Source organism: Lepisosteus oculatus, chromosome 6, assembly GCF_040954835.1.
Source record: "Lepisosteus oculatus isolate fLepOcu1 chromosome 6, fLepOcu1.hap2, whole genome shotgun sequence".
NCBI classification, from domain to species: domain Eukaryota; kingdom Metazoa; phylum Chordata; class Actinopteri; order Semionotiformes; family Lepisosteidae; genus Lepisosteus; species Lepisosteus oculatus.
The window spans coordinates 23,178,510-23,198,138 of record NC_090701.1 but is presented as its reverse complement, the minus strand read 5'-3'; the positions used below and the strand labels follow the sequence as shown (position 1 = coordinate 23,198,138).

Sequence of the window (19,629 nt, the reverse complement as noted above, 5' to 3'; positions counted from 1 at the left end):
AAATCAACCACTCGCAATACTGCTGAGTTATTGTTTAGTTTGCAGCTACAAGTGTAAAATGAGGACATGCATCTTAGACATGCTAAGTAATGTGATGCATTCATCTCTCATCGTTTGTGTCCCAGTAAAATAAAAGAAAATAACACGCCATACTCACATAGGAAACCTGTACTCTCCGCCGGTGTCCCAGTCCACAGCAATGCATCAAGAGGGCAAGAAAGTGAAATCGGACTGCAGCTTCACAGAACTAGAGTCTGTTTTGCAGCGTCCTCTAAACCACTGTCCATGCCTTCACACCTTTCAGTCAAAGGGTGAAGGAGAAAAATGTAAAAAATAAGAAAAAGACGTGTCCTCAAATCGCCTTGGTTCAGAGGATATTTTTCACTTGTTGTCTAGACAGATGAACCCTTCCGTGGAGAAGCAGGTAGCCTCCTGTGTCCCGAGACAATTGTGCCAATGCAAACCAACAATGTACGCCAGCACAAAGCATCATTTTAATCTCTTCAGTAACATCCTGCCCCTGATCTGTGTGATTCTTCATGTGCACCCATTTGTCTGTTTTGTCTCTTTAACACCTTCTGCCACGATCTAAAATTGATGCACAACAGAAAATGTCATTTGTGATTCCTGCAAACCGTTTCCCCAGACACTAGAAAGTCTCGCTCTGGCACTGCTACTACAGACCTTTACACAAGTACACAAACCAGCCTCCTGGATTCAATGGTTTTTGATCACCATATTGACAGAATGTCTCATTTATCCTTATTTTCCTGTCCCTTGAGACAATGCAGCTCTTACTTCAATTCACTATGATTCCTTGCAAAAGAGTCACCCGCTTTGTTTTAGGTGGCTGTACGTGTCTCACTTCTCCTCCTGGCAGCGCAGCTCAGAGCATCCTTATTACCTGAATCACTTTGCTTGCAGAAAACTGCAGCCACGCATTCCTCTTCCTTCATTATTGTCACAGCCCTGCATACCAGAACAGGTAGCCAGCAGCACAGAAGATACACAGCTAGAATTTCAATGTGCCTCTAGCTGCACATGCTTGTTATGAACCCCACTGTGAAGAGCAAGGAGTGGCTAATGTCATTTTCAGACCTGTAATAGACACTAAAATGGAGTGATAAATCAATTTATTTAATTAAAAAAACCCTAAAGATCATTTTTAGGTTATATATAGTTTAAATCAAGTAGCAAAATACCCTTAATTAATGGAATTCCAATATGTGTGAAAAGTTTAAACATGGGAATACACACTATGCTTATGTATTCAAAAGAGGTTAAAGCTCAAATCAATATGCTATTAAATGGACTATGGCATATATTAATCAACCTAATACAGCTGTTGAACCCCATAAATGAACAACTGAATTCTACAGTATTTTCAATCAATATCTGGTAAAGTATAAATGAAAATTAGAATGTTAAATAAAAATTGAGTACTGTATGTGTTTTTGTTAATGTGAATAATAAGTCACACAGTAATATGTAGTTTAAACAAAATCTTAAAAGCAGTCATCAATAATTTATGAGAGCATATTATACTATTACAATATACAGGAAACAGCGGTATGTTAAAGAGATGACAATATGCTACATTACACTACAATATTTCTTGGTTTCTCTGTACAAAAATATTTAAAATATTTATTAAAAGAAAATATGTTTCACTAATGGGACATTACAATATACAGAGTGTTTTTCTTAAATTAGCACTTTAAAAATTGAGTGACAAAGACCCTTATTATTCTTTGCAAATATTAACTGAACAAGTCATTACAGCTATTCATGATGTAAATAAACATATACTGTAGCATATACTGGGGAAACTATTCTGATGTTTTCATGCAATATTAAAAACTTATTTTTCTTAAATTTTGGAGGCATTCCTTACTGAAAACCATTGTCTTATTCTGTGTCACACGCTAAAACACAACCCCAAGATGCAAGGTTCAGAAGTAAAATTTAAGTCGTTAACAGACAAATGCCTATGAAAAGTGATAAATTGGTCCACTTAAACTAATGATTAGTTCTGTAAGGCCATAAAGATCAAACGAGAAACAAACTGCTCCCCTCCATGACTAGAGCTATGCATACAGTATGTGCTTTCAATTTTAATGTTCAAATCCTGTCCTTTCTAAAGACATTTTAAAACCACCTTCATCAAGCAGATAATGGATATGTTATATACTTTGATCAACTGAGCAAATTTTACAGAAGTAAAGAATTTCCCAGAGATGTTGAATTCTTATTCCCACAGTGCATATGATGGCTCCAAGTTCAATTTGCTGTTTACTTTGCTATGTTCTACTGACGCCTGCATTCACTTGCACACCAATTAACACAATCCATGTTGTGATGGGGAAAACAAAAAGCAGATCAGGAATGAGTACAGATGCATTATCCACGTGAATACACATCACAACTGAATGCGTATGAAGGTGTGGCCTTCTACATTCTTTGAGCTAGTGTATTAGAAATTGTTCTAAAGATTTCCTCAACAGATACAGTATTTCCATGGTAAGCTACATATTCTTCCGATGCAGTCATTAAGAACAATACGAATTTGGTCTTGGTTTTTGTTCAAGTAACAAATCATCATGTTGAAAACAGGAGCTGTTTCACTACAGTGCTTTCCTGTGACAGAGGACTGACGTCATTTCACAGAGTTAGAAACCCAGCTAAATAAATACAAGTGCTGTAGCTTCCCCAGACTCTGGAAGAAAATTCTCTTATAAGAAATAAAAAATGTGCCGTCCTCAAATAAATACAGTTCTGACAGCAGATATTTTGAATGCAATTTCTTTCTATTTCAGGATTCTTTGATGACTTTATCCTTTATTAATTTATCAACTTGAGATCTAAATGTCAGATATTTCTAAACAATCCCCATAGTTGACCATATAGGAGATGTTTTAATATATTTGGAGATTTTGGGTGATTTTTACCATTATATTTATTATACATTACCTCCCAACAGATGTCCCGAGACAATTTATACACTTAAGAAAAAAACCATGAACTGAGGAAGATACAAAATTACACTTGATTTTGATTTTTACATGTATGTAAGAAAACATAAAATGTATAATGCTTAGTCCTGCTTCCTCAACAATTCAATGTCTAAGCACTTTCATGTACAGTATGTCCTTTGCTTAACCAATGTCAGTTTTATAATTATATACACTGTTGACATTGAGTGTATTATATTCTGAAATGATTCAATGTACTGCACACTCCAAAGATGCAGAACAATTTTCTAAATCCCCTTGGCTATGAAGGCTGAAGCTGGAATGGTAGAGTAGCATTCCTGTAGCATCCAGAAAAAATACAGTTTTATGTGTGAACTATATTTTGTGAACTGCTGTTCACATTGATGACTCATGACTGTACTGCCAAGCACAGTTCAAACTGCATCATCAAGAGTGCCGATGACACGACAGTGGTGGGCCTCATTAGCAACAACGATGAGGCACCATACAGAGAGGAGGTGGAGCAACTCGTGGACTGGTGCGCAAATTTAATTTTAATGTAAACAAAACAAAAGAGATAATCATTGACTTCAGTAGGGCCCACGCTGATCACTCCACACTGTACATCAACGGCTCCCCTTTGGAGACAGTTTGAAGCACCACGTTTCTTGGTGTACGCATTACAGATGACCTCACTTGGTCTCTCAATACCACCTCCCTAGCCAAGAAAGCACAGCAGCGTCTCTATTTCCTCCGGGCGACTAAGGAGGGCAACCTTACCCCTGCCTATTCTTACCACGTTCTACAGAAGCACCATTGAGAGCACCTGGATCAGCTGTGTCACTGTTTGGTTTGGGAATTGTAACGCTTCAGACCGCAAGATCCTACAACAAATTGTGGGAACAGCTGAAAAGATCATTGGAGCCTCCCTCCCTTCCTTTTTTGTCACCTATCACAAACGTTGCTTACACAAGACCTCCAGTACAGCAGATGAACCCTCCCACCCCTCCCATAAACTCTTTGCCCTCCTACGATCTGGGAAAAGATATCACAGGGCAAGTGCAAGCCAATCATACATGGGGACAATTTGGAGGCCATGGTAAAGGTCGGGGGGGAAATTTGGCCTGGACACCGGGGTAACTCCCTACTCTTATCGAGAAATGCCCGGGGATCTTTAATGACCACTGAGAGTCAGGAGCTCAGTTTAACGCCTCATCCGAAAGACAGCGCCCACTACAGTATAGTGTCCCGGCCACTATACTGAATCATTAGGACCCACACAGACCGCAGGGTGGGTGTCCCCCACTGGTCCACTAACACCACTTCCAGCAGCAACCATAGCTTCCCAGGAGGTCTCCCATCCAGGTACTGACCAGGCTCATCACTGCTGAGCTTCAGTGGGTAGCCAGCTGAGAGCTGCAGGGTGATATGGCTGCTGGTGTAAATATTAATGTATTTTACAATTTCCATTTATAGTATCTGATCTCAAAAGCACAGTCAAGCATTTGGATAGCTCTGTTGCTTTACAGCTCCAGGGTTTAGGATTTGAGTCTGGGTCTATGTGGAGTTTGCAAACTGCCCCAATGTTTACATCATTTTTTTTCTGAGTACTTCTGGTTTCTTCTTGTGGTCCTGGTTCATTAGAGTCTCTCAAATGATGTGAGTTAATTTGTGTGTTCCCTGCAACAGACTGGCATCGCATCCAGGACACCTTGTTCTATGCCTAATTCTTTAGGCTACATTTCACACAATGCCCCTCTTAGGATAAAGATACAACCTTTGTGCTGTTTTATGATAAACCCAAATTCTGGGAAGTGTATTTTTCCTATAGTAACAGTAGGTTTTCCAGCTCTCAACTAAAGTTTATTCTGTGAAAATGCCATTGTACACAGCATACCATTTGGATAATCTAACACAAACCAAGAAAAGAAAAACAGTCAGGAGGCAGAATGTACTAAGACCAAGTATCTCGATGAGGAATGTTAATAATTTAAAATGATCTTTCCATAACCTCAGTTGTGGTTAATGAGTTCCAATGCGACATTCTTTCATGAACTAAACACAGTAAACATCAAATGAACTAAATTCTAATGTAGCATACTGGCACAACAATGCTATAATTTTTTAAACAAAGTCATTTTGAAAAAGTTCCTTTATTGAGTGGAAGAACAGATTTTAGACAGGCAGACAACATGTTTCTGTCAAATTCAGAATTCATGAGCTAGTAGGTTGGGAGCTTTGGCATAACATTTTATGGATTACAATTGGTCTTGGTATGACTGCCTCTGGATCTTAATCGCTCGTCTTAAATAATCCTCGCATTTACAGGAATATTTGGTCCACTTAAAAAAATACAGCGCCTTGAAAAAGTATTCATACCCTTTAAAAGTTTTCAAATGTTGCTGGATTACAGATGATACTAACACAACTTTTTTCAATCAGTATTTTTATTTAAAAATTAACATGCTCAAACAGAAAATTTTAAAACATAAAATTAGTTTTTTGTCAGAAGATATCTTAAAGTGAAAAAGTGAAATATGCTGCTTGCATAACTATTAAGATCCCTACGGTCTGGTATCACTACATTTACGCAGGTGAAAGGAATTGGCCTAACAAGGATATAATTGCCTTATCATTGGGCTCTGCCGGTTGACCATTACAGTAACTGTCACATTTACTGGATAAAAAAACAAGTCTGTTTAGGGATCATTGGTCAGCCAGTGAATCTGCAGGAAAGATATGAAAATGAAGACTAAAGATATTTGTAAGGAAATTAAGAGAGAGACTGTTTAAAAGTGCACAGAATAGGAAAATGGTGCAAAAATAAGTTTTTCGATATCTCAGTAAACACTAATGGTTCAATAATCAAGAAGTGGAAAACACATCATACCACCCTGCCCAGAATAGGTCCTTCCTCAAAACTCATCTGAACCAAAAGGAGACTTGTGAGGGAAGCCTCACAAAAGAAGCCAGTAGTCACTTTGAAAGCCCTACAGAGTTCAGTGGTTGAGAGTGCAGTAGAGGTGCATTAGTCAACTACCTGTACTATATATCAAGAGCTCTGTATAACACTGGCCTGTATGAGAGAATGCAAAATGAAGCCGTTACTCAAAAAGAACCATCTCAAATTCCATCTGGAGTTTGACAAAAAGCAAAAAGAGTGATCTGACTAAGATCTGGGAAAAGGTTTTGTGGTAGGATGACATCAACATAGAGCTTAGTGGCCAAAATTCAAAGTGCTATTTGTGGCATAAACGTAACCCTGCCCATGCACCAAGAAACACTACTCATACAGTATGGTGGTGGCAGCATCATGCTAAGGGGATCGTTCTTATCAGCAGGGACCGGGAATGTTATTAAAAGTGAAGTAAAAAATGGATGGAGTAAAGTACAGGGGAAATAGATGTCCAATACAATTGAATGTGCTGGACAAATCTGCCAAGAGGAATGGGCAAACGTTACTCTAATTAATGTACAAATCTGGTAGACACCTAACCAAAAGATTTAAACCTCTTATTGCAGAAAAAGGTGGCTCTACCAAATATTATTATTATTATATGTGTGGGGTCTGAATACTTATGCAAACAGCACATTTTAGTTTTTTACCAAAATATCTGTTGAAAAATAATTCTGTCTTATTATTTTATTTATTGATTTTCTGTTTGAGCATGTCAATTTACAATACAACAAACTGATTGGATAACCATGTCTAAGTACAATTTCTAGTCCAGAAAAATCAAATAAAACTTTTAAAGGGTCTGAATACTTTTGAAATGCACTGCATTTGTATACCTTTTGAGGTCTCTTCAAAAAACTCAAAACATACAGCAAATGTAACAAAGGAGTTCACTGACAAAAAACTGGAAACTCTAACACTGTTCAAGTCAATCTTCAGATTTTAATCCTACTGAACAAGCATTTTATATGGAGGAGAAACTTTTGAAGTCAGTCAATACTTAGAGAGTCAATACTGCAGCAAAGCATCTAAAATTATACAAAAATGACAAACTGTTTGGTGAGCTCAATGGATCCTAAGTCTGGATGAGGAAATCCATATCTTTATCATCAAGGGGTTCCTGCTTTACATCTACATCCACGGACCATTGTACTAAGTGTTTTTGAGCATTGCCACTCCTGTTCCATTCTATATTAAGAAAGTAAAAAGGAAAAACCTCGAGGAACTGCAATGTCTCAGACCCACAATGCCTATTTTGTGTCTTTTTTGTGTCTGTATCCCCCCCCAAATAAAAAGCATACATTTTGTGTTAGGACCACAGAACCCTTGGGTAAGTCAACACTGCATTTGGGGAAGGAACGGCACAATATTGTATGGAGAAAAAGTATGTAACCCTTAAGATGTTATGGTTGAACATATTTAGACATCCAGTAGTTCATCTCCACCTAGACCTCACTATGTTGTAATAGTAGATAAAACTAAACACATTTGATAATAAATTCTATTTCGTCATTATTTAAAAAAAACCTTATCTGGTTAAGCATAAAAATATTTACATTCAAATTATTTTAAATGAAATTAAACATTTGTTTCTACAACAGAGATATCTATACTATGGATGACTTTCATTTCTGAGAAGGATACATTTGGATTAGGCATTGCATTCTTTTTTTCATCTTGTTACAAACTAGGGTGTGTCAGAAAAATAAATAGCAGGAAATAAAAATGAACATAAACCAGAGTGGTGGGTCTAATTTGAGGCGTGCAAGTTCCTTATTATCGGGCACAACTTTGGCAAAAAAGTATTAAATCAGAGCAATCTAAAACATACATATTAAATTTAATATAAAAATCACAACTAACTACAAAACATTATACAACATACAACACTGTTTGTTACACAATTAACAAAACAAAGTGTCTCAGAGGCCTGCATTCTGAGGATCCAAGAACCCCAGGCTAATCCTTCAACTTGAAACACTTTATGATATCTTGACAGGGAAACAAGAAAAATACCTTGCGTCTGTGGCAACGACGCCGATGCATGAAACACGGAACACAGCTCAAAGTCAGCACGTCACCTTAATATTTTCAAATTTTAGTAATCTGTTATTCAATCTTGTGCATGGAACCCACACCTCTCACTCCCAACTGGATGCCATTGGATGCCAAGTATGAACATTTCCCTAACAGGACTGTGAGCTCTCCCAATCAAGGTTCAAAATATCAAAATACTTAGCCAGTGGTGTCCGAGTTTGATCATGGGTCAATCACAACAAACTTCCAGATTTAGCATGCAGCTGCATTCAAAGTTGCAGACTACTTTAACTCAAGATAATGTCTAACTATGAGCTCAATTACAAATAAAATATGTGTGGAAAAAAGCTGGAAACCAACTGAACTTCTGCTTAGTACAGTGCTAAGGGATTATCATTGCTTTTGTTCTGCTGAATTATATCACTTCAACTAATCTGATCAGTAAATTAATATGTAGCCCATGTTAATATATGATTATGAATTTGTCTGTCTCATGTTTAAATATAACTGAATGTCCTTGACAATTTAATGTTAGTTTTTACAGTAAATTAAGAACAGCATTTATGCTAAAATATAACAGATGAGGTTACATACAGTACCAATTGTCACAAAACAAATGATTACAGCACCTGCAGGTTCGAATTTGAACATGTACATTCTTACATAGGCTTTTATTTCCACTCAGAAATGTTATAGATTCTTACGGAGATCCTTCAGGCAAATAAGCAAGTACATCACTATTTCGGTTTTATGTTAAGGCTACATCTCTGTGTGCATAGAATAAAGGTAGGTCTTATGAACTTTCAACGGTTACATTTGTTGTACGTCATCTAAGATTTTTCTTTAATGTACCCTTCCATTTCCCTGCACAACTTATTCTCTGTACACCAATTGCTCAATAACCCTGTTTTTCCCCGATACCAAGAAGAATAGAGTACTATATAATACAGAGTAAAAAAAACTACTGTCTGTCCATCTATACCCAAATGACAGAACACATTGTAGATTGTAGACATACACCCCATTTAAATACTTAGTTTCACTTCTCTTCACTAGCCAGGATATCTGAAAATTCACAATTCCATTCTAAAGGTTCTACATGCATTAGCTGTAATACAGCTACTAATAAAGAGACATTAAACTATATGTTTAATAAAATGAACTTTTATTAATAAATTTCTATTAATAACCACAAACGTCATTATTAATAAATGTGGTGTGACTAGGAACCAGTTTTTGTTAAATATTACAATACTTTTCAAGAGATGGATGCATAAATTCATTACCTTCAGATTATATTAATTCCACTACTTTCTGAAAAGGTCTAATGTGATCCAGTGCTCCACTTATTTCTCTACTAAGTAATTTAACCCATGTGAAGAGGTGGTTTAAGTTAGTCCTCTACTTTAGTAACCTCTAGAGGGAGAAGCTGTTACTTTGGGTTTGCTGCAATTAAGAACAGGTTTACTTCAGTACTGTGGACTAAGTTCATTGCAATTGGTCTTTTGGTAGCACATTACTTTAGCATAGAGCTGCATGCTAACCAAGGGTTAAACTCCAGTTACTATGCTTGCTTTGGGTGTGTTGCTATTGACCCAGCAATGTCCTCTCAAAGGGTACAAACTTAGAGCAAGTGATATGTGATGGTGTTTCTTTTTCTTTCTTTTTCGCCTTTTCCCATGTCTCCTTCTCTCTATTCCCTGCCTTTTATGCTGTGTTATAGGTCTGATGAAGACTGTAATGATTAAACAAGAAGATAGTTAACTAGCGTAAACCAAAATTACCATTGACCCCCTGTGTTTACCAGGGTAAGAGACAGCAAAGAGAAACAGACCTTGATGAAGAACAGGCTCAATGATCACAGCCTGGCCATAGAAACTGGGCAACACAGGCAGGGCTGGCTGCCCAGACAGAACAGGCCCTGCTCCCTCTGCCAGGATGGAAAAGCAGAGAAAGAGATTCACTTTGTCTTGCACTTTGGGATTAGACATGCTTCCCTGACATATTAAATTTATTAACAGAATCTCCATACCTGCCAGAATCAGAACTGCTTCTGATCCTACCGGGGGAAAGGGGAAGGATAGAGCAGACAGCCCAGTATGTGATCCCCTGAGGAAGAGAGAGTGAACCTGTCTTCAAAAATGTTTTATGTGATGTATGTAAATGTCAAATAATATGTTTTTACTCTAAATGTCTGTAAATATTGTGTAACTGTATCTGTAGTATCTGCATACTACATTTCATTGGTCATGCCAATAAGGTTTACCAGCCTGTAGCATAACCTGTAGCTAAGCAAACACTATCCATTGTTTTAAGATTCTATGAACTGTAAATGTTTTTGTGATTTTTAAAGATGTGAATAGCAAATTTCCACCCACATAAGCTCATAGGAATATCAAATTTGGGACAGCTAAGACTTACTGTAAACTTAAAAAAGGTTACAATTTTACGTTACTTGGGGAGTGTTTGAAAATAGTTACACAGTTATACACTGAGCAAAATGGAGTGTCTCAGGAGCCCAAACGTCTAGGTTGTGAGCAATTTGAGAATCTGAGAGCACTGTATATTGGGAATACCAAAAAAGGATCGAAAACACATTAAGGGACATTCTGCTTCAATTAGGGCTTACTTTTATTTCATCTGCAGTGGCATAACAACACTTACACTTTTACATCATACTATTGCAAGGCACAAGCTATTTCAATTTTAAATTAAATTAATGCATCAATGTTTTCTTGGAACCTACATTTATTGTATGCTCTAAAACTCTGCTTGTAAAACAAATATCACTTTGCCCTGCTATACAGTGGTTCCTCAATACCAATTCACACAGCACTGCTGAATAGCATATTCAGATAAATAAGTTCTGAAATTAGGCTTAATCATTAATTAAGTTAAATGGAAAGTAAGAGGATATAACATAGAATTGATAGTGTTTACAAGAACACAGGATCATTTTCCTTCTTCAACATGGAACAAACAACATGTGTGTAAAAATAAGATCTTTTTTATGAAATTCCTAAACGATACAGTATAATATGCAGACAGTTTAGTTGAAGAGAACTCACCCCATTAGTCACGTACAGTAAAACATATTTCCGGAATACACTGATTTTATTAGACTGAATCATCACAACAAAAAGGTGATTAGGTAATTAAAAAACAGTGTAATTTCATTTTTTACTTATGAAGAAACATCTTACCAAAGGTGAAGTGCAATAAATCATGAAGGGAAAACTAATGGAAAATAAAAGAGAAACATGACAATTTTAGTGTTCTTATATCTGAACATATCAAATCAATGTTATCAGCTAAATCCTAGTGGAACGATAATGGAAAACTAATGAAACAGTAACATGATATCTCAATTTGTAATTGACCTACAGTACTCTAGGGCATATTTGCATTAACAGCTGAAGACATTAATATCTACCCATTTTATACTTCATAGAAATTTGACATTGGTCCACTGTATCACAGGCGTCAAAGTACTGAATTCTTCCCTGCTAACTGTAATCCTTATACTCATAGTCACTGAATCCTTCAAATTTAACTATGACTTTAAAAACTTTCTAGGAAACTAATGCTTTCTACCATTTTCTCCTTCAAAAAACAGATTATCCTTTCCGACAACAACATCAAAGACAGCTCCACATCATCTTCCCTTTATAACTAACCTCATTAGATCTCTCAACTCCAAACTCTTCCAGTTTCTCATTACAGAGAAGGATAAAAAACTCACTCATCTTCTACAGAAGAAACCATTAACACGCTTGCTACGTCCACCAATCTTAACCTTGTTGTCACTATATCTTCTGACCTTTCCCTTTCACAGGATGAGCTATCCCTCCTCAGCAAAGGACTCAGTTTTGTACCAGTTCCCAGGAAGCTGGACATCCCCCAGACCCAAGTTTACCTCAACAGCTTTTACCGCAGGATCTGGCTCAGAGCACTTTTTGCTGATGATTCCTCCTCACAGGCAACTGACAACAATCCAGTTATTGATGTCATTAACAATATTAATCATAAACAGAGCTGTTGGACTCCCCCCTCCGGCCATTTTCCAACAGTCAATTATTTCATTAACCAATGCAACAATTAAGTTCTCAAGAAACTCTCTATACCCAGTAAACACAGGTCTTACCTCACCCAAGGAGAAATTCAGGCGCTCCAGTCTCAGATATCATCATCAAAACAGTGGACAAAGGAGGCACTGTTGTGGTGTGGTGTAAGGACTATATATTTTTGAAGCCTCTAGTCAACTAACTGACACTTCTGCCTATCTCCCTCTCCAACAGAACCCTACCACTGACTACCAAAAGGAAGTGGTATCCACCATCTCCCCTTTTATCAGCAGTAAGGAGCTCCCCCAGGAGGTAAAGGGGCTCATCATTGAAAATCCGCAGGTATAAATTTTACCTCGTCCCCAAAATCCAAAAACCTAACACCCCTGGGCGCCCCATCGTATCAGCATGCAACTGTCATGACGATTTTACAGCCTTCAAGCACATGCTGGACAAACACACAGTGATTGATCCACCCACTCACACCCTGGTACGCCTGGAAGAATTGGTTCTCACACTAAATGCATTCTCATTCAATAACCTTTTATACAGTACCAACAGGTTAGTGGAGTCGCCATGGGCACCAGAATGGGACCCAGCTATGCCAATATTTTTGTTGGCTGGGTAGAAGAACACTTCTTTGCTTCCTACACTGGCTTTGTCCCTGACCTCTACAAGTGATACATTGATGACTGTGTTGGTGTTGCCACATGCTCCAATGACCAGCTTGAGCACTTTCTGCATCACTTCACCAACTTCCATCCATCCCTCAAATATACAGTTAACATATCTTCCACTACTCTTCCGTTTTTAGACATCAACTTCTCCATTAACTACCCCCTACTCTCTACTTCGGTCTATTACAAATCCGCTGATTCACACAACTATCTCCTGTTTAGCTCATTTTACCCCAAACACACTAAAAACTCTGCAGCAATGACATCGATTTCCAGAACCAAACCCTAAAAATGTACTCTTTTTTCATCAACAGAAACTACCCTAGCAGTATTATTGACAGGGCCCCTTGCCCGAGTCAAAAACATCCCTCGGACCATCAACTCGAGCAGGAACTCCTGCTGTAACATCCGCATTGCTTTGGTGCTTCCCCACCACTCCAACACACTTTCTATCCTCAGGACTATCTCTCCATTGGGGCCCTCTTTTCTGACCGCCCCATCATCTCATATCGCCAACCACCTAATCTGCGTAACCTTCTTGTTCACAGCTCCCTTGACCGCCCTCAGCAACCATCCACACCAGGCACTTTCCCTTGCAACAGAGCTCACTGTATCACCTGCAAGTACATATCTAACACCACACTCATTCAATTCCGGATCACTCAGATGACATCTTGTACCTCCAGCAACCTTATGTACTGTATCTCTTGCAGTAAATGCCCAGCCATTTACATTGGGAAAACAGGAAGGAGACTTGGAGACCGCTTTAGAGAACATGTTAGGGCTGTGAAGATTAATGATCTCTCCAAGCCTGCTGTTTCTCATTTCACCTCTGATGGCCATGATCACACTAATCTCTTTCTATGTGTTCTCAAAGCTGGTTTTCATAACTCCAACATCAGAAAGACTACAGAAACTAAACTTATCCTGCAGTTATGATCACACCTTTTTCCTCCCAACGGCAGACTAATTTTCTTCTAAATTCTCTCTTTTCATTGTAGGTTTCATTTCAGACCTCTCTTGACCTATCTTGACTTCACACTACCTGATTGGCCACTCTGTCTGTCCCCTGCCCCCGCCTCTTGCTCCTCCTCTTTCTCAGCTTTTGTTCTCCTATGCTACATCACCTTTGCTTACTACCCTGTCATTCTCACACCTGAAGAAGGCTCCATGGCTGAAACATTGTGTTTTCTTTCTTCTCTTTTCAGCATGGAATAAGCCTATTACTTGTTCCCTTGCAGCCTACGCGTGATGACGCAGCTACCCACCTGAACTAGACAAAATTCTGCCCCCTTTCTATTCTGTTTGTTATGCCTTAAGCCTCTGACTTTTATTTGCATAGCACAGGACACCAAGAGAGTCATTAAGGAGAGCTGGTCTCAATCCAGACTTTTTACTTTTGTGTATTTTTAACCCTACTTCTAGTCTCTCCCTTGTATCCAATCCACTAAATGGTTTTTGCCACAATCATCTGCACAAGAGTAAGTTGCTCCCTATCACTACTGCAAAACCATGCTCTTTTTCTCAGTTTTACATATAAATATTAGCATACTTCAGACTCCTATTAATTTAAAGATCTTTTCAATTTCAGCTTTAGTTCTGTCAAAGTGTATAAAATGGGATTTTGCTCATGATCTACATGGTACTATTGCCATATACTGTAAAGCACATGTGAATTTCTGACAGATTCCCAACCATAAATCAAAATCCTTTAAGATTAAGCCTTTAGTACAGACTTCCCTGGTTAAACCTATCGCTTTTAAAGAGGATTCCACACGCAGCACATGACTGTCCAAGCACCACCTGGGTTAGACAGGCTTCACATGAAAGATTTCCTGAGTCTATTACCATTCACTTTGGTCAAGGATGCATCTCCCAGATGGGAGAAGTATAAATTCACAGTGTAGTGGGTGTTCAACACACTTCATACACTCTTATAGTCTTTTTTACAACCCTATGTTTGAAGGCATTTAGGCTGAACCGATTTGCTCCAATGATTTTGCTGCTTATCTTCACTAATTTATCAAGCCTATTATAATTTACAGAACTGATCAACATGTAAAACACCTTCAGTAGATCAGTGAGTGATTATGTAAGTGTTAAAGTTATTCTGTCTATTATGATGAACCTGAGTTTCTGAAGAAAAAAAAGTCTCAGTTACTGACCTATTGTACCTGTTTGTTCACTTGGCAAGTTTTTCCCCTTCTGATTAGGTATGCATTTTGATAATACTTAATGCATATTGTATATAGTTTGTGAGTTTTACTATGGAGAAAAAATAGAACATACCCTATGTGTTGTGTCCCACTTCTTTCAGTTATTACTTCAGAATATCTCCTTTGAAAAGCAAGTACTAAACTTCCCTAGCACAGTTTAACAAACATTAATTTCCCTCCATTATTCATTTTATCATTTTTATGATTATTTATTATTAATTATTCATTTATTTTTAGTAACTGAGAAATAAATGCACAACTACAGTATACTACTAAAAAAGAACTAGCAAATTGAAAGAATAAAATGTGATCTGGTATTAGCATTCAGTAATCAACATCTCCTATGAATTGAGCTTGAAGGACTGATGAGGCAAAACCAAAGGAGATGAGATGTTCAGTAAAATACTGAATACCTTATTGTGTGATTAGCATATTTGTATTGCTTTTAACAGAACAGAAACAAAATCAGCCAGGGGGAAATTTAAAGGAACATCATACAACAAAAATTTAACACCATAAATTTGGTACAATACCTATTGTACCAAGCATTTTCACGCCCTGTGCAACTACATAAAAGGATCAAAATTTTGCATGCAGCTTAGATATATAAAATATAAACAGGCAAATGTGACTGCATTGAGAACTACTACAGATTACCATTGTGACACATTCATTTTATTCCAAAAAGATCATTTGCACAGCTATTTCTCGTCTTGGACAGTAAATACCAGTGTATATTATCTTTTTGGAACAAAATCAATGACACCCTTACATACTATATAAGCCTTAAAAAAAATCAACGACGCCCTAACATGAATTTGGCGTACTATGGAATTATGTGTGAAAGGTTTGTAACTATGAAGAACAGAACACCTGGATGCATTTATTCCACAGGGTGGCAGCATTGCCCAGCTTTGCTGTCCATTCTTCACACAACTGCATATCCGAACGAACACCTCTGAGGCATGCTCAGTGGCTTCCTCAGCATAATCACACACGCTATTGCCAAATAGTTACAGAAGAAAATAAACTTTTAGAATGCCCTATATCGAAGATTCCCAACTAGGGACTGGTACACCTGCTGGTTTTTCCTCCAGCCATTTTCCAACTGCTTCATCGAATTCAGAATCGCAGGGGTGCCGGAGCCTATCCCCACAAGCAATCCTTAATTAAACTTACAAGCCGTCCACTTGTCTGTCTTGTCTTGTCTGTCTGCTTGCCTGGCATTCATTTTTTTCTTCAGCACTTAAAAAATGGTGGTTTTTGAGAGACTTATGAAATAGAATATTTAAATTGGAACCTCCAATCTGCAGAAACTGAAATCAGTTCAAATTACTCTTGAAGGTTTCTGAACTATTTAAGAATTGTATTATTAAAGTACTTTGTCTAGTTGTTAAATAGGAATATGTTGTCAATGTTTTTCATCGAAAAAAATCAGCACAGAAATCGGGTGCGACAAAATTAATAATCTGATGAAAAAATAAATAATAAGTGTAATAACCAACCAGCAAGAATGGGGCAAACAAAAAAAACATCTGTAACTGATGAAGAGAACATAATCAGAGCTGACAAGGAGAACCCTGAAACAATTCTCAGTAAAATTGCCAACAAACTCCATAGTGCAAGAGTGAAGGTATAAATGCATCATTGTTCACAGAAAAATTTCAAAGGCTGCATCACCAGAAGTCAACCTTTCACCAGCACCAAGCCATATAAGGATTTGCTCAGAAGTACACAGATTATCCAGGAAAGTTCTGGAAGTTTTATGGACAGATAGGACCTTAGATACTGTAAACCCTAACCAACTGAGTGATGAAAGGGTTAAAGTGTGGACGTAAAAGTAACTGCGGATGCTCCACCTCTTCTGTCAAAGAAAGAAAAATGGTAAGGGCTGTGTTATGACCTGGGCATGCAAAGTGACTCTGGAACTAGCTCACTCATCTTTACTGATGATGTAATTAATGATGACAGCAGCAGAATAAATTCTTTAAACATTTTGTTTACTTTTAGATCTTGTTTTTATTACTATTATAAATACGGCACTGCTGTATTGTAATAACATTTATTTATTATAATGTTAATGATAACTTATTTATAGTTTATATAATAAAGCATAACTCCTGAATAAACTATAACTCAATAAAGCATAATCATTATGAACTTTTACTTAAGCAAGTTAGCTAAGATGAGATGTTCAGTAAAATACAGGTTACCTTATACCACAAGCTTAGCCTTTACTACGGATTGATGCAGGTCAGGTGAAGTAGACCTACAAGATGAAAATGCTGCAGAACTGAGTGCCTGAATTTACTGTACTACTTCACAACCCACAAAGATACAAATTTGGCCCACAAATGTGGAAAAAGTGCTCACTAAACATTTTGAGCAAATAGACAAAAAACAGAAGTGAAAATCAAGGTGTTGTATCTATAATATTGTGCAAAACAGGACCTATTTGAGGCCAAAATGTCAGAAAAAAAATCAAAATTTGATGGATTTGAATGCCATCAAATCCTGGTGATGTATCATTTGGTAATCATGAAACTTTCTCCTCCAGGTCAGACAAAGATATAGGAACGTCCAGTAAAACTAAGTGAATGGAGACAAAGGAGAAACCTCTTTCACTTTCCCTGATTAGTTTGAATGTCTGAACTGCATAATTTACCGTAAAACAAAAAAAATTGTGGACTTTCATTGTATATGACAGTAATATGCCCTGTGCAAAGTTAACAGCAGGAATTTGTGAAAAATGTTCATTATCAAGAAGTCTCAAAATTAGTAAATAGTTGGGTTGACTACTATTAAAATAGTAATCCTGCCTAGTTCTTCATGTATTTACATGTAAAATTCAGTATAATATCTGAGCAGAAACTTCTTGAGTGATTTTCAAAGTAGTATGCTCAAAAGAGTTGTGAATTAGGTTGTAAAAATAGCCAAATGATTTTTAATTACCTAATGTCCTTTGACCACGACACATAGAATGCAGACACTAGCAACTGGGTCATTAATAATTATTATTAATAATTGATAAGTAAATGTCAGTTCATCTAATTTTGTTGTAGTGTGGTATTAGAATGTCAGTAAAAAGCATTCAAGAATTTATCAGTTAAAATAAATCTGCAGAAATTGGAACTGAGATCGGACAACAACCATGGATAGTATCTCAGCATTGCGTACCACAGAATAAAACACATTAAAAGCAAAATACAGACAATTTAGGGCCAAGATTTAGATATGTAGATACCATATATTAGGCAAGACTACTTCAGTTTCAATTTTTGAGATACATGATTCATGACAACATCTATACTTATACGAAGAATTATATTAAAGTAAGAAAGTTCCAGGGGGAATTAGGACAGTAAGTGTCTGGTTCAAAATGATTAGTACTTTTCTATCTGGAATATTAGTTCTCAAATATGAGCCACGGACACCCATCAATCTTCGACCCCAATATTGACATTCAAAAAAACTTTACTTGCTGTACCACCAAACCCCCCAAAAAACAAATGATACTCCTGTATAATGCCAATGTCTGTTTTTATTTAATCTGCAAATCTTAACAGTATGCTTAGGACAGAATTCATCCCAGATATGTTACAGGACAAGACTGGTGCATTTAGTAAGCATAAGTGCAGCATTATGTTATACTTTATAAATTAGTACAAGTTTTAGTGGAATTTCATTGTAGATACCTAACATAAAACAACAGTGATATCATGACTTGAAAGCAAAATACCAATGTCCCTGCCCTTTTTATCTAGTCACCATACTTAAGAAAAAACAAGTCATATTCACAATCCACAGTAAACATTGAAAGCAAAAGCAAAAAAATCCTTTATTTTGTAGTCCATCCAAGTTGGCGAGACATTCTCTACAGATCTAATTTAACTTGGAGTAGCGGCACTGTGGTTAGGGATCTGCACCTGTGTCTGGAAGGCTACCTGTTCAAATCCCGTGGCTGGCAGAGGAATCCTACTCCGTTGGGCCCCTGAGCAAGGCCCTTAACCCCAACTGCTCCAGGGGCGATGTACAATGGCTGACCCTGTGCTCTGACCCCAAGCTTCTCTCCCTGTCTGTGTCTCTGTGTCTCATGGAGAGCAAGCTGGGGTATGCGAAAAGATGAATTCCTAATGCAAGAAATTGTATATGGTTAATAAAGTGGTCTAATCTTCTCTCTCTTAACTCATCTTCTGCCTGTGCTAAAAGTGTCCAATGAAAACTAATCTTAATTTGTGCATGGCGCAACAGAAACTCCTAGACATTCCTTACTGATCTCCTCCTCCTCATCAATTTCCCTATGGGATAATTAAAGTATTATCTCTCTCTCGCTCCTAAATTGATTACTTCGGGAACAGCACCATTACAATTAGGTCCCTCTGGCAAGGTCATTATACAAACAGCATGGCACGAGTAAACTACATGAGTATTCATTATCTTTATCTTTGTCCTTTGTTTGCCCTATTTCAAGAACAAAATGTACATAACCAATATCTGAGTTCAAGTCCTCTGGTATGGCAATAAGCTAGGAGCTGACAACTGCTGTCTCGGTTTTCTTCAGCTATGCCTATTTGTCCATCGACTACTCCAGAAGAGCATCCATTTTAGCCAGTACAGGAAAATTTCAGTTTCTTCTTAGTAGTGGAATAAGCAGAAGAGGAATCTTCTCATACTGTATACATGTGGGACTTGAATGAAATAAAAAAT

General features: G+C 37.3%; 1 protein-coding gene across 3 annotated transcripts in view; it reads right to left on the bottom strand.

Annotated features, from left to right (window-relative positions):
- Positions 1 to 19,629, bottom strand: part of LOC102690009 (voltage-dependent L-type calcium channel subunit beta-2) — a 157,354-nt gene that overhangs the window by 107,680 nt on the left and 30,045 nt on the right. The window contains exon 1 of one of the 3 annotated variants that reach the window (XM_069191077.1): positions 158 to 925. The exons of the other annotated variants lie outside the window; for them this stretch is intronic. Coding sequence (XP_069047178.1) covers positions 158 to 205 — 48 coding nt within the window. The 5' untranslated portion in view covers positions 206 to 925. Of the gene's footprint in view, positions 1 to 157; positions 926 to 19,629 lie in introns of those variants that run through there. 3 annotated transcript variants of the gene reach the window in all.